Source organism: Lontra canadensis, unplaced genomic scaffold (genome assembly GCF_010015895.1).
Source record: "Lontra canadensis isolate GAN:19392208 unplaced genomic scaffold, GSC_riverotter_1.0 scaffold52, whole genome shotgun sequence".
NCBI lineage: Eukaryota > Metazoa > Chordata > Mammalia > Carnivora > Mustelidae > Lontra > Lontra canadensis.
Window position 1 is genome coordinate 6,291,966 of NW_022631046.1, and position 15,186 is coordinate 6,307,151.

The 15,186-nt window shown below is 36.5% G+C and overlaps 1 protein-coding gene across 1 annotated transcript in view; it reads right to left on the reverse strand.

The window, feature by feature from the left end:
* The window catches only part of EPYC (epiphycan), a 33,711-nt gene extending 20,846 nt beyond the window's left edge, over positions 1-12,865 (reverse strand). The window contains exon 1 of the mRNA XM_032874150.1: positions 12,701-12,865. Within this exon, the coding sequence (XP_032730041.1) occupies positions 12,701-12,865 (165 nt within the window). The remainder of the gene's footprint in view (positions 1-12,700) is intronic.
* Positions 12,866-15,186: the final 2,321 nt, after the last annotated feature.

Genomic DNA, 15,186 nt, shown 5'->3' on the forward strand with positions numbered 1-15,186 from the left:
GCCAGTAGAAGGCTGCTGAATGGTAGTTAATTGGCCTTGAAACATTTGATTTTATGATTTACTTTTTTTCTCTCAATACCAAAATGTACCAATTCCCTTCAACTTCCTTTATGTCTTTATATATGTTAGAGAGTCAATATAGTTTTAGTGGAAGGATTTTTATCTTAATTGTGCTGGATTTGATTTCTTTCATATTTATGTCTTTAATCAGAGGTTTGATATCGTAACTCCAAAGAGAACACACTCATGAGAAATTTGATCCAGCCTCAATATTTTTTATATATATTTTCTTTGTCCTTCTCATATATGTTAAGAAACGAAGTCATAATACATATTTTCAATCATACCCTATACTTCGTTAAAGCCCACATTGAATGTGAGCAGAGAGACTGGCATGATGTCACGGTGATTATCCTTTAGCGCTCATCTAGCCGCATCTCATATTGGCTGCATTGACATCAAAAGCCAGTGATTGTACAACCTGATGGGTGACATTACCAAGTAATAACACTTGCACTATTTCCATGCCTGTGTGTGTGGACGTTAACAAACACAGGGTAAGTCTGTCTATTCCTGGCAGACTCAAGACAAGATTAACCATAACTTGTCCTGGGAGAATTAAAATGGTGAATTTGTGGAACTGGGGAAGATCCAGTGAAAGGCTTATTAAAGGAGAGTTGGGCAGGAAAATAACAGGTCAATTTCAATCTTGAGTTAGATATTATTAGTGTGATGGGAGAACATGTCCAGGATAGGATTACCCAACTCAAAACTACAAAGAGTTCCAAAAATTTTTTGAACAATGTTACTTCTGGAAGATATATAATTTACTAGCCTTTAATTTTTTTTTTAAAGATTTTGTTTATTTATTTATTTTAGAGATGGAGGAGGGGCAGAGAGAGAGGGAGAGTGAGAATCCCAAGCAGATTCTGTGCTGAGTGCAGAGGTTCCGTCCCAGGACCCTGAGATCACGACCTGAGCTGAAATTAAGAGTTGGATGCTTAACAGACTGAGCCACCCAGGTGCACTTAGTTTACTAATTTTTTAAAAGATTGATTTATTTATCTGAGAGAGAGTGAGTGTGAGTGGGGAAAGCCACAGAGAGGGAGAATCTCAAGCAGACTCCCTGCTAAGCAAGGAGACAGCTCAGGCTTGATCTCATCACCCATGAGGTTGTGACTGAGCAGAAATCACGAGTCAGCACTTAACCAACTGAGCCACCCAGATGTCCCTATTTTCTTTTTTTTTTATCTATTCCTATGTTAGATGCCACAAGACAAAATCTACAGGACTATGTTAGAAAAACAGAAGTCTACACCAGAAAGAAAGGAGAAGGCATACATCTAGCACACAGTCTTGGGCACTAAGTATGTTGGCCAAATTAAATGCAGATTAAAATAATTCAGAAAAAAAAATAGCAACTGACACTAAAAGAAGAGCTGAGGGAAGTCAAACACCTGATCTGGGCCCATCCCGAGAGATTCTGATCTCCTTAGTCTGAGGTGTGGCCAAGGCATTAGGATTTCTAAAAACTCTAGAGATAATTCAAATATGCGGGCAAAGCTGAGAACCATCACACTAGAGAGGAAATGTACTCCCCTGAGTAGGATGTAGAAGACAGAAATGCTAATTAAGCCCTGGAACTTTGAAAGGTTAGTAAAGTCTTGATGACAATGTGGTAGGATTGTTTTACACTAGGCTCCCAGGGGCCAAAGGCTTCACAAACATTCATGACAGCTTCGGTTTAAGAATCTGCTGAAGTTGATGCTCTTGCTGGGGGAAAAAAAAATGGGGAAGAAGGGAAAGCTCCCTGGGAGGTAGATTTCTTGGATTCCAGAGCAGGAAACCAAGGAGAAGCCACTGGAATAGCTTTCAGGCTGAAGAACCCCATGGGCTGAAAATTCTTGCTTACGAGATCATCTGTCACCTCAGAGAATACACAGGGAGCATCAGGTGCCAGAAACCCAGGGTTTCCAGGAAAATAGGCATTCAAAGGCTTTGTGTTGAGTATGCAAAAAGAGGAGGAAACTTCTGATTGACCTGGTGACCAGGCTGGCTGCCATCATATGCTTTAAAAACATTCTGAAAACAGGGCTATCCCATATGCTACTCTAAGAGTCCTTATACTAGGGAATGTTTCCTAGGTCAGTGCTGCTCAAACCACTGAAGGGAACTACACGTGTATCTCAAAGAATCCACTCATGTCGTCGTAACTGAGAGAGTCCAGTTTTACTCAGGCAAGATGAAGAGAAAGCAAGAAGAATTAGGAAAAGGAGGTTTAGGACTGTCTATTCTTTGGGTTTTTAAATCAAAGTCAAGCAATTCTGATTTTGTACTATAATCTCTTTGGATTTAAACAAGTTCAGATTTTAACATGCAGGAGAGGTTAATCTGTAGTCTTTTATTTTTCCTCAAAAACCTCATAGAAGTAGGGGAAATATATACATATTTGTGTCATCTTTATGTTTCTGGAATTTTTTTTTTTTGGAGTATATTTACTTAGCATTTATTTTCCTTTCAGAGTCTTTCCTAAGCTCTATTATTAATGTGGCTTGATATAATTTGAGGTAGAACACAGAACTGAAGGTAAAATGTCAATCTCAGGTACAGGAAGGCCTTTGAGACAAATTTATTGACACCCTCAGATCCATTTAGAGCTTCTAAGAGCAAAATCTACATTCTGTCAGAGGACGCCTAAGAGTGCTGGTTGGCAAGGAGGTACGTCTTATAAAGGTGGGAGCATGATTGTCCTAAAACCAGGATGTTTTCTGTTGAAGGGAAGAGCTATATTGAACTTCATAGTTGAGCTTAACAGGTTAAAAGTCGCCATCTTAGAGGGGGTGCATTCTCTGTTGATCCCTTTACTCACTCTTCCTGAGGAAGAAAGACTGGGCTAATTGGTGGGTGGGAGAAGATACTAGGCTTGAGTGGTTCAACCTCTTTTTTGGGGGGGAATTTCCTGCCTGTCAAGAAATCTGATTTTATCCCTCCATGCACTAAGATTTACTGGATCAGACACTCATCTGAGAACTGTGGTTAACCTCCGTTGCCTCAGACTGATGGCATATTTACTTCTGGAAATTTATATTAGGATGCTCATAATCGCTTCATACCTAAATTGTAAATTTCAACTTAGCCTTTATCAGGAGTAAAGGAGATATTTTGAACTCTATTTGTCTGAGTCTCGTTTCTGTTACTCAACTGGGTCTGAAGTTAGGCAGTGCATTAGGAGGAGTTTTTATGGGGTCCCTTGAAATCTAACACCTACTGCCCAGAAAAAATTCAGTATTATATGTATCTATATGTGTTATAAGAAAAAATAATATGCATTTTGATATACATACCTGCCACCTGGTTTCATATTATGTTCACAACTCTTGTTTTCTGTATTTGCTTCACCTTCTTTATTTGTATTTTTATGCCATAATGTAAAATAATACATAATTAACAATATATAATACAGGATGTGATATTGTGGAGAACATAACACAACATACACTGTATTATATAGTTTTAGAAATTATTTTATGAGGTGATACTGATGCATACAGATTACATTTTATCTATATTTACATTTATATTTACTGTGTGTATGTATATATATATATATATATATATATATGTATATATCTATTGCTCTACACATTGTAATTTTTGTTCATGTAAGCAGCCTTAAATACTGCTGGTGTGGTAGATAAACACACAAGTAAAGTAACATGTCTCAGATTTGCTGTCAGGGCTGGAACTGAGAACAGATTTGGAGAAATAATTTCTCAGCATATATATTTTGTGACAGAATTCATAGAAGCTTTATGTCTCGCTAGATAACTACAGATCTGTGTGTATGTATATGTGTGTGTGTGTATGTGTGTGTGAGTGTGTGTGTGTATATATATATATATATATATATGATATCCGTTTTCACTTCCTCTATTGTGTTGAAGACACATATTTATAAGATGAGTAGATTGGGAGGTACTGAAGGAGAGAGAAGAGCTGGTGTGATCTACTTGGCCCAATTCTTGGCTCTCAGCAAAAGACTGGGAGGCAGATCTGAAATGAACTCATGCCTGGTGCAGTGAGTCTTAGTTACAGCTGAAATACTGTCCCTTTCATGAAGGCTTCCCTGACCACTGCATGGTGGATCAGCTTTTGTCGATATTGACTGAAGGAGTCACTTGATGATAGAGCTACTCACATTTATGAAACACTTACCATGGATCAAGCTCTAAGGTAAGCAGTTAACAAGTGTATCTTACCTCATGCTCAAAAGGTAGCGTATAAACAGGAGGCTGAAGCTCAGAAGGGTTGTATGATTTTCCAAGGCTGTACAGTTGGTGTTCAGGCCTGGGACTCACACGCAGAAAGTCTGACTCCAGAACCCAGTCACTCAAACTGCCTCTTAAGGGTGAAACAGGTGTATACATGAGAAACACCCAAAGTCAGTGGTTTCCTTCATTATGCTTTGTAGTGGGTGGTTTCATAGTTTAAATGCCCCGGCAAAGTCAGGGTGGGAAACAGGTCCTCACCGATATATTCACTTGGATTGGATGCTCACTGTATAAGTCACTTCCTAACCAGGAACCCCAGGCCTTCAGCAGATAATATTTAAATTATAGGTCTGTGTCTTCTTTAAAAAAAAAAAAAAATGGAACTCCAGAATGTTATTTGGATTTTCACTGTAACACAGACTAAGGTGTTTGTTAAACAGAATGGAATTTTAAATTTTAAATTTTCCAAAATTGTCCGACACAGTTGATAATAAATCTTGAAGCTATTGCTCGTTGTTACCATCATGTCAACATTTGGCTTCTGAAGGTGTTAAAAGGCTCTGAGAAATATTCAGCCTGGTTACTAAAGATGTATTCTCAAGGGTTTCATAGACTGGGATGTGGATATCTTAAGTGCAATGGAATTTCACTCTAAACATGAGCCTAGTGCTCAAATTGATTTAAGCGATCCATATAATTATCTCAAAGAATGTGACCACGAAGACTGGCAATGAAAGCTATTTCTTATTTTCTATTTTATCTTGAAAATGGGTGAGGAAGAAATGTGTTCAGCAAAGATTGTCCAATCCCCACACTTCTCACAAAGTAGCTTTCAGTTCGGAAGGATTGTCTTACCTCTTGCTCCCTTAAATATTTTGACAGCTAAGACAGATGCTTAGATATTGTGTTAATTATCATCACTTGAAAATTCTTGCATTTCTGATTCCTAACAATCAAATTACTTAATTTCAGAGGAAAGAAAGCTCCATATTGGGCACAGCTAAAAGAAGTGAAGATTAAAGAGAAAGAAAATAATGGAATATTTTAATGCTCAAGTCTCTCTGGTTTGGCATTAAAATAATCTGGTTTAAATTTTACTCTGAAATTTACTAGCTGAATAACCTTGGGCAAAATTCTGATCCATAGTTGATCTTAATAATAATAATAATAATAATAATAGGATAATTTATCATTTCAAGGGGAAGTTATAAGAATTAACTTATGTTTGTGTTCTCATAAATAAGGTATAATATAAACAAGTCACTGATAAAGACCATCAATGTTCTTTTGTTTCCTGATGAGCCTATATGAGTGCATATGTTTGTTGCTACATTTTTCAGAAATTTCCAATAGTTTTAATATAACATTCAAACAGTTTAACACTGTTTTTAAAAGAAGCATATGGTAAGTCAATCAGACAACCATATTAAAAGCTCATAGTAAAATTCTTCCCTCCCTTCCTCCAGAGTGTCTTTGGTGAAGAAGGAGAGTAAAGAGGAAGATAAGCTTTTATTTGTTGCCAAGTTCTGAAAAGAACATTTAACTCGGGTCGAGTTTAAGTTACTTCTTACAATAAAAAGTGTTTTATATGTAAACCGTAAGTTTGAAACTTTAAAATGTATAAACTGGTCAAAGCGAGACATCACTTCAAATATAAGGATAAAAGTATCCCATGCCTTCATCACCAGAAGAAATAAATAGTAGAAATATTAATAATCTGATTACTTTTTGTTCAGAAAATACAGAGATGGTTTTTTAAATTAGCTACGTCAGCATGACCAAAGTGCTATGACAATTGATCATACTTAGCTAACCTAATTAAAAATACTTTTTTAAAAAAAGATTTTATTTATTTATTTGACAGAGAGAGAGAGAGAGAGAGAGATCACAAGTAGGCAGAGAGGCAGGCAGAGAGAGGGGGAAGCAGGCTCACTGCTGAGCAGAGAGCCCGATGCGGGGCTCGATCCCAGGACCCTGAAATCATGACCTGAGCCGAAGGCAGAGGCTTAACCCACTGAGCCACCCAGGTGCCCCTAAAAGTACTTTTTTTATATATCATTATGTACAGTGCTCATTCATTCTGTAAGTGGCCCCCAATTAATTTGATTCTCCTTAAGCACTTTCTAGTGTTACGGGACATCAACATTTATTCTAAAACTATTTACATGGCACCATATTACCATGATGGAAACTGAAAAGAAACCATTGTTCAACTGTTACTGGATGAACTCTCTTCATTGAGTTTTTGTCCATTTCTACAACCTCACTAAATTTAATTTTCATTCCTTTGATGACTCTTACCCGTTCTTCATCTCTGAAAGCTATTTTTGAGGCTTAATGAATTTGTTTCAATAGAGGTTTTCCTCATAAAGATGATTTAAAACAACTTAGCTACTTGTTCTTTTAATGAAAGAGCAAAAAAAAAATGGGCTAATTTTAAGATCAATGGAGTGTAAGAGCAAGGAAACCATCTCTTATTCAAAAAACTTCCTATTGGTCAATTCTTACTGATATCCCTTTATTACTTGTTATTGTTATTTATTTATGAAAGTATGAGGCAGTTCTAAAAGCATTGTGGTAATGCTTCAATCTATACGAGGGCATTAGGATGATTAGAAAGTAATATAAAATAAAGAGTGGTGCCTGGGTAGCTCAGTCAGGTAAACAACCAACTCTTGGTTTTAGCTCAGGTCATGATCTCATGCGTCCTGAGATAGAAGCCTGCCTGGGGCTCCTGGCTCAGTAGGAAGTCTCCTTGAAGATTCTCTCCCTCCACCCCTTCCCCCACTCATTCTTTCTCTCTCTCTCAAATAAATAAATCTAAATAAATAAATAAATAAATAAAATGAGGGAAGAGTAAGGCAAAAAGTTTGCCTAGATTTCTGAGCAAAATGGCAAGCACAATTAGTTATAAGATGTAGAGCTCCCAGAATAAGCAACTTCCTTAAAATTTACAATCCACTTGGACACTGAGACCTGAGAGAAATTTCTACTCCACATCCTCCTGAAGAGCTTTGTATGCCATCATTGTAAATGCCCTTTGTACTGTCCCACATTAAACAGAATGAAGTCTCCACAGGGCTCTGTATTATAACATTCCTGGAGTCTATTGAAGATTAAGTGAAAGTAATTATATAAAGATAAAGTAAGGTAGCATAAGACAGGATCAGTCTGGGGGCACCTGGGTGGCTCAGTGGATTAAGCCTCTGCTTTCAGCTCAGGTCATGATCTCAGGGTCCTTGGTTTGAGCCCCACATCGAGCTTTCTGCTCAGCAGGGAGCCTGCTTCTCTCTCTCTCCCCCACTGTCTCTCTGCCTGCTTGTGATCTCTGTCTGTCAAATAAATAAATAAATATCTTAAAAAAAAAAAAAAGGATCGTTTGATTAGATGGAGTCGAAGAGAACTTACTGCAGGAATGGTAGTTCCTAACCTCCATAAATATTAATATAGCTACTGAGTACTTTTCTGGGCAAAAGAAACAACTCATGGGCAGGGCCAGTGTTTATCTTAGACCTAAGAGAAATGAAAAAATCAGTAACTGCAAAACTCTATGATGAAAATGGAAGCATCAAATGCCTGCCTTAGTCAAAAACACAGTCTCAATTTAAGTCAGTCAGAGAATACCAAATTTTGAACTGTGTTCAGATGAAATCTATAAGGCAAATAGTTAAATGTTTCCCTGAATTCCAAGCCACCAAATATTTTTATATCCACATCTATATAGAGATTAGATAGGGTAGATAGATAGATAAATGGCCAGCCCATAACATAGATATAACATGTTGGAGGATACGTATCTACAGTTATTCTTTGAAATAGTTAGGCATAAGCCATTCTCTCTTACAGTAATTACTTCTAGTTTACATTATTTACATTATTCACCCATAGAACAATGCTTTCTCTCTCTTTTAGCAATGTGGGAGCACAAGCATTCAGTTCAACTAAAACAAATATCAGGTTTAAAGGACAATTTGGAAAATGGTAGAAAACAGAGGGAGGATAATGTAATTTTTTACTAACCTGCTAGGAATTATTTTTTGATATGAGAAGATAATGCAATCATATGTCATTAATAACTATAATCTTAGGCAAGTTACTTACCTGCTCTTTTTCTCAATATTCTCACCTGTTCAGTGAAAACAACAATAGCACTTCCAAGTTTTGTTGACAAAAATGAGATACTGCACATGATAGGCCTAGAATAGTATTCAGCATGTAATAAGTGCTCAACCAAGCATAACTAATATTCATCAGAAAGCAAAAAGTTTGTATTTTGGTCTTAAGGCTTATATCCAGTTCTTGCTAATACCATTAAAGTAAAATAAAAGCTAAGTAAAAAACTGCAAAAATGTTATGTTGTACTAGCAAATCTATCCATTATCTGCTGGGTAGCATAAAGCACCCTGATGGATTTGCCGGGCCTACAATCTGCTCCTAACATAGAATCCAGCTGATCCTGGGTATTCTAAATGATCAGAAATCACCTAAGTCAGCAGTCTGGAGTACTGTTACTGCACAAGATCTTCAAAACCAGAAATTCTTCCACAATGCTTTCCTATCACCAGGGAGGATATGAATATTCTATCACCAGTAGAAATCAACAAAGCTCTATTGAGATACTGACTCCGGGGGAGGGTGCCTGGGCTCACTGCTAGCGAAATCACTGGATTCATAAATGCAAACCTTGCAGCAGCATAAGTCAAATTTGGTTTTTGGGAAAAAAAAAATACATTATTGCATATTGTATTAGTTTTCTTTTTTTTTTTTTTAAAGATTTTATTTATTTATTTGACAGACAGAGATCACAAGTGGGCCAAGGGGGCAGGCAGAGAGAGAGGAGGAAGCAGGCTCCCCGCTGAGCAGAGAGCCTGATGCAGGGCTCCATCCCAGGACCCTGGGATCATGACCTGAGCTGAAGGCAGAGGCTTAACCCACTGAGCCACCCAGGCGCCCTAGTTTTCTATAGCGGCATGACAAATTGTCGTACATTTAGCAGCTTAAAACTAGACTCATTTTTAATTGACAGTGTCTGTGGGTCCAGGGATGGCCTGACTGAGTTCTCTGCTCAGAGTCTCACAAGGCCAAAATCAAGGTTAATGGCCAGGGCTGTAATCTCATATGGAGCTTTGAGTTCCCGGTATCTACAGTGCTGTGGCTTCCATATACTCACTGGCTGTCAGCTTCTCTCAAAATTTAGAGACTTCCTGCATTCCTTGTTATGTGGACCCATCCATTTTTATTTTTATTTTTATTTTTAAGTTATTTTTATTTTAATTTATTTTTAAAATTTCTTTTCAGTGTCACAGAATCCATTGTTTATGCACCACACCCATTGCTCCATGCAATACGTGCCCTCCATAATACCCACAACCAGGCTCACGCAACCTCCCACTCCCCTCCCCTCCAAAACCCTCAAAGCCAACAACAGATCATTTCCCTTGCCTTAAATTTCTCTCATGCTTCATAATTTGTCCCTGACCTCAAGACACTGTTTTAAAGGGAGCAGAAGTATAGGTCAAGACAACCAAGATAATTTCCCTTTTAAAATTTCAGGTGTGCCATATAATATAACCTAATTATAGAAGTGATATCCCAATATATCGATGATGTTAAGAATTATAGAGGCCATGAAAAGACCAGTGGATGGGTCATTTAGGGGAGATCTTAGAATTATACTTAGTTCATAGTCATACACACACACACACACACACACACGCACACATACGTAGAGCTTAAGGATTAATCATTCAAATTCTAGAGGGTCTACTATATTGGCTTATGATGCCAGGTCTTACAATTTGGAAGAAAGAAACTGGCATATGTTTCAGAAGCAATATTTAGTTATTCTATAAATTTGCAATTTTAAAATACAAGGTTACCTTTTCTATAGATGATAAATAAGTTCTAGGCTAAGATAGGCAGACCCACACTTGGCATTAAGGACAAAAACTAAAGAACCTGATCCCACCACTCTCCATGTGCTTTGTTTACCATGAATTTTTTCATCAACTGATCCCTAGATGGTTGTGTTACCAGCGTTCATACAAAGAATATCACATAGGATCAAGAGCATATAAAACAACTGGTCTTAATTTATAAAGATGAGACAAATAAGGTTATGGGGAGTTGCCAGAATCTGAACGTCCAAGACTAAATTGAAGAAACTTCTATCATGAGTAACTGTATTCTAGAATCCACTCACCTGACTAGGTCTATTGGCTTTATTTCACATCTTTCTATAACGAATTGCATATTCTTTTTTTGTAAAGCAGTTTACATGAATGATTTGTTAAGATCTGAGCTGATGTTCCAATTTTGTTCTTCATCTCATTTTATGTATTATCTTGTTTTTGTTTGTTTCTGTATTTCTTTTTATTGTTTCATAGGCAGTGGATGAGTGGGTTGGCTGATTGACTTTTGGTACTGGATCAACTGGGTAAAGTTAAAAAATATGCATAGTTTGCTTTCACATGTATTATGTTTTCATTATAGAACAGGTATATGTATAAGTATACATGTATATCATGTGTCTATAAACTGGTTTTCTGATGATGACTCCTCACAACAGATGATTAAATCAAGGATGACTTACCTATTTCCATCAGCAACAAGAAATTATTTAGTAGCTCTCTGGAGCCCTCAGTTGTTAAGGATGCTGAGTTTGCCTAGGCTAGTATGAAAATTAAGGATGTTTGAATGAGGTAAGGGGATACAATGCCACATATTTGGTGCCTTACAAAAAGGGTTGCTCTTTCAGAATAAGCAAACACTGAGGAAGGGTTGTGTACTAAATCATCTTTATATCGATTAAATTTTTTAGCTTAAATTTCTTCATGTCAGAAGGAACTTCAGAATCTCTGAGAATATGCAGTTAAAAGGGGTTCTGACAGCAAGGGATGGCTTTAAAGAAGTCTGCAGATAAAGCTCCTCTCCTTCAAGATATTGTCTAGGGCAGCCTTGAGCTCTCCCTAGAGTCTTCTCCCCAGGCCTGTTAAAAACAGAGGATTTACTTTTGGTACTCACCAAAGCTCTTGATCCCATAAAATATCTTTTGGAGGCATGACAAGTAAATTTAAACTACAATATTTAGTTCAGTAGATAATGGCACATACATATGCAGTCTTTCTTTTTTTTTATTAATATTTATGGCAGATGAGTTAAGCACTGAAAAACCTTCTCCTTATACTCTCCACTGATGATTAGATTGGAGATGCAGAGACCACGTACAGCAAGACTGGTGTTAATGACCATAACTCCACAGAAAATGCTTTTAACATAACCGAAGACATATAGCAAACTGAATCAAACAGTGAATACGGACTTGGAAAATAAAGTCACAATTTTGCAGAAGAAAAATGGTCTTCTGATAACCTAAAACTTTACTGAAATGAGGGAAAGAGAAAGAGGGAGAAAGAGAATAGAAGGAGAAAGAGAAGGAGGGGGGATGGGGAGTGGGGGGAGATGGAAGCCAAAAGAGAGGGAGATGGAAAGGAAAAGGGAGTTGTGGAGAAGATGTGAAAACTATTGTATTGTGCAAATTTGATTCTTGAATTTCATCAGGCAACATAAACAATAATGAGAGCATTTATCTCTTAAGAAAGATATAGCTCAGTACCATTAAATACATGCTTTTGTCTAAATATTTTATTTTCCTAGTTATCAAAAGTAACTATTCTAAGAAGATTTACACTTGAGTGACTGGCCAAAATGTTATGATCCTGTAGGTGATGTAATTTCCCTTTTGGTTGATTTCTTCTTAATTAGTTTTTGTCAATGTTGTACATTAATTACACTCCAACATTTCAAGGTCTGTTTGTTTTCTGATTCAGAAAAATTAGTCTGTATCCTTTAGTTATGTAAAAAGTCTAACATTTAATTAGAAACATGTCATATCAGATTTATGTAAAAGGCTGTAACCTTGCCAATGCCTACATTACTGCTGAGAGATAATCAGTCATTTTGGAAAGCACAGTCACTCTTGGAATGCAGTGTAGCTCCAAATCATTGTCCGTTCTTTGCATTATTTTAATTTTCTTCCAACTTATTTTAACCTCACATCTTTTCCCTTTGCCCCAAACTTTCCCAGCTTCCTCATCATTGCATGTGTATTATTTCCACTCTTCCTTACCGACTCCTTTTTCCTTCTATTTTCTCTTGTCCTAACATGATAGAAACTCTTTTTCATTGTCGTTGCTTTAATTTTGTGAGAAGATATAAAGGAAATGAAGTGAACTGTGAGAAAGCACAAGTGTGTCCCTATGTTAGTCTCCAGCAGACTGAACACATTTCAAAGGAAAGGTTCATATGAAATTATTAAGAGAGAACATATCTGTTGATACATAACCAAGAATCTCTTTGAAAGGAACGCATCTCAGTAATTCCCCATACTCATGCTTCTAGAAGTCTCAAGAATGAGAGGAATCCATTACCTCAGCTTGACCAATAGGTATGTTTTCATAGTTGTATAAATTATCCAGGTCCTCCAAGATAGTGTCATATGTTTCTGAGTCATAGTTGATGGGTTCCAGAGTTGGAGCGGTCCCAGCAGCATCAAAGATGACAAGTCCCAGAATGAGTCTTGCCAACATTTTCATTTTTCAAGCTTTCCTAATCAAAAAAGGCCAAAAGGTATAAATATTTAATTGATGATAACTTATGAATACTTTTCACTAAATAGGCATGATAAATCAAAGTCAATGCCGTGGGACTCAAGCCGGTAGCTCTCCTGACACGGATCATTTGTAAACATAACACAGGAAATTGTATGGATTCTGAAGACTATTGATACTGATGTTCAAATTAATCACAAACCCATCCACGTTTTTACAGTAGATAGTGTAATTACAGTGAAATTGAGTTTACTTCATAGAGAAACACGGAGAAAATGGGATGTGGAAATATTGCCGTGCACTTATTCAGAAAAGCTTTTGCATCAGAGTTTTACCTTTTACTAAGCATTAAGTTTCTTTCATCAACTCTGGGAGTAGGAAGGAGGAAGAGGAGGATAAAGAAGAGGAGGAGGACTATAACTGTTACTCCATTTTACAGAAGAGGAAACCAAAACAGGGTTGGCTAGTGACCTAACTAGGACTCGTAACTGTTTCTTACACATTCAAGCTTATGGATTTTTCCAGACAAAATAATGAAAGAGTCCCCCCCAGCTTTTACTGCCTTGTTGCCTCTGGGTATCATTAATGTATACATACATAATTTAATATATGTACACATTAACATTTCATGCAATACTTTTCAAAAGTTATTCTTAACTAAATGGAGCAGAAAAGGAAACTATTTTTCCTTTAGTCCTTAGTGTTTTCTTTCAATTCTTAATAGCCATCTAAGCTTTAAACTCAGAATCAATAAGAATCCATGTCTAAAAGATATCATTTGGCAAGATTTCCTTAGAGGAAGATTTCCATACACATAAGATTAAAAAGTCTCTTGTTTTGTAATTCTTTGTTAAGCATGATTTGTATTTTCCATGATCACATCCTGCTTTTGGGGAGGATTCATTCAAAATCTTATTATTTTAATTATATTTATAATATATGTAGTATATGTTATACATGTATATATGTATGTATAATAGATGTTTAACATTTATAATTTTAATTATTTTTGTTCTGTATATACTCTTTTGAATACATTTTACTTTAGAAAAAAATCTTTCCTATTTAATTTTAAACATCTAAGTTGGGTCTATCAAAAATGTTACTTGGTGGTCATTTATTGAGGAAGCAAAGCCTTTGTAGAACTTTTTATCAAGTATGTCTAATTTTAAAGGTTTTGTATTTTGGATACACTTCTTAAGTCTACTTCAAGAACAGAACTTCTGCTGTTTGCACCTATGCACACACGTAAAAGGGAATTCATGATAAATATTACTTTTAAACTTGAAAGCACTGACAGACAAACCGACCTTCAGTTACTTGAAAGAAAGTCTTTATGAAGCAGGTTTAGGCAGAGGGATATGAAATCCCTCTGAGAATGAGAAGCAGGACAAGGAGCTCCTTTTTATTCCCTCCTATGCTTTCTTCGAATCATTTTTTTTATTCACACTGGATAAACGAAGCCTCTATTTTACCTGCATTTGCAAGGCTCTTTGCAGGATTGGGGATTTGGAACTGCTGGACGCAGTCACCAACAAAGTCCTGTTTAATCAAATGGTGTGATTTACAAATCTTTCAGGAACCATTCTTCGCTTTTCAAGTGGGAGGCATTCAGAGGGACCAGTACTAACCTCGAAAGAGTATTTTCCTTCTCCATTTCTGGCCACTGTAATTGTTCAGAGCAATTAGGCACTGGCTGGTTATTTTTCTCACTTCATACTCTGATTAGAAGTGTCTACGTTCTTCGAGTTTACTTGCATGGTGCATAACACCTAGAGCTATCAGCAGTAGGAAAGTCTGTGCAAAGCCTGGAACTACGAAGAACACCTCTCTATGTTCAGTTTTAAAAGGATGTTTCTTCCTTCAAGTAACTATACTAGTATTTAACGTAGTGTCTTTGTTGAGACTGAATTTGTTGTGCACTTCACACCATGTTATGAGATTTTACAAATTATGCTTATATAAAACCTTAAAATATAGACCTTAAAAAGACACTCCAAATGCCTAATTCCCATATGCTCATCAGTATATATTTAAACACCTGAAATCTCCCCCCTTTTCTTCTTTTGACTAATATGTCAATCAATACTGATCAATAGTGCCTGGTTATCCTGGCAAGAAACATGATCTATGTCAGGGCACTTGCTTTAAGGAACATATTGGAAACTACTGTAATTTTATTGGCATCTCTCCTATTAAGATCAACTATTTTACTGTCAGCTATTAATTCCTGAGCTAATTCAAAATTTTGGATTTTCCAAGAATAACATGAATAGAAAATAGCAAACTTAAACCCAATCCATTGC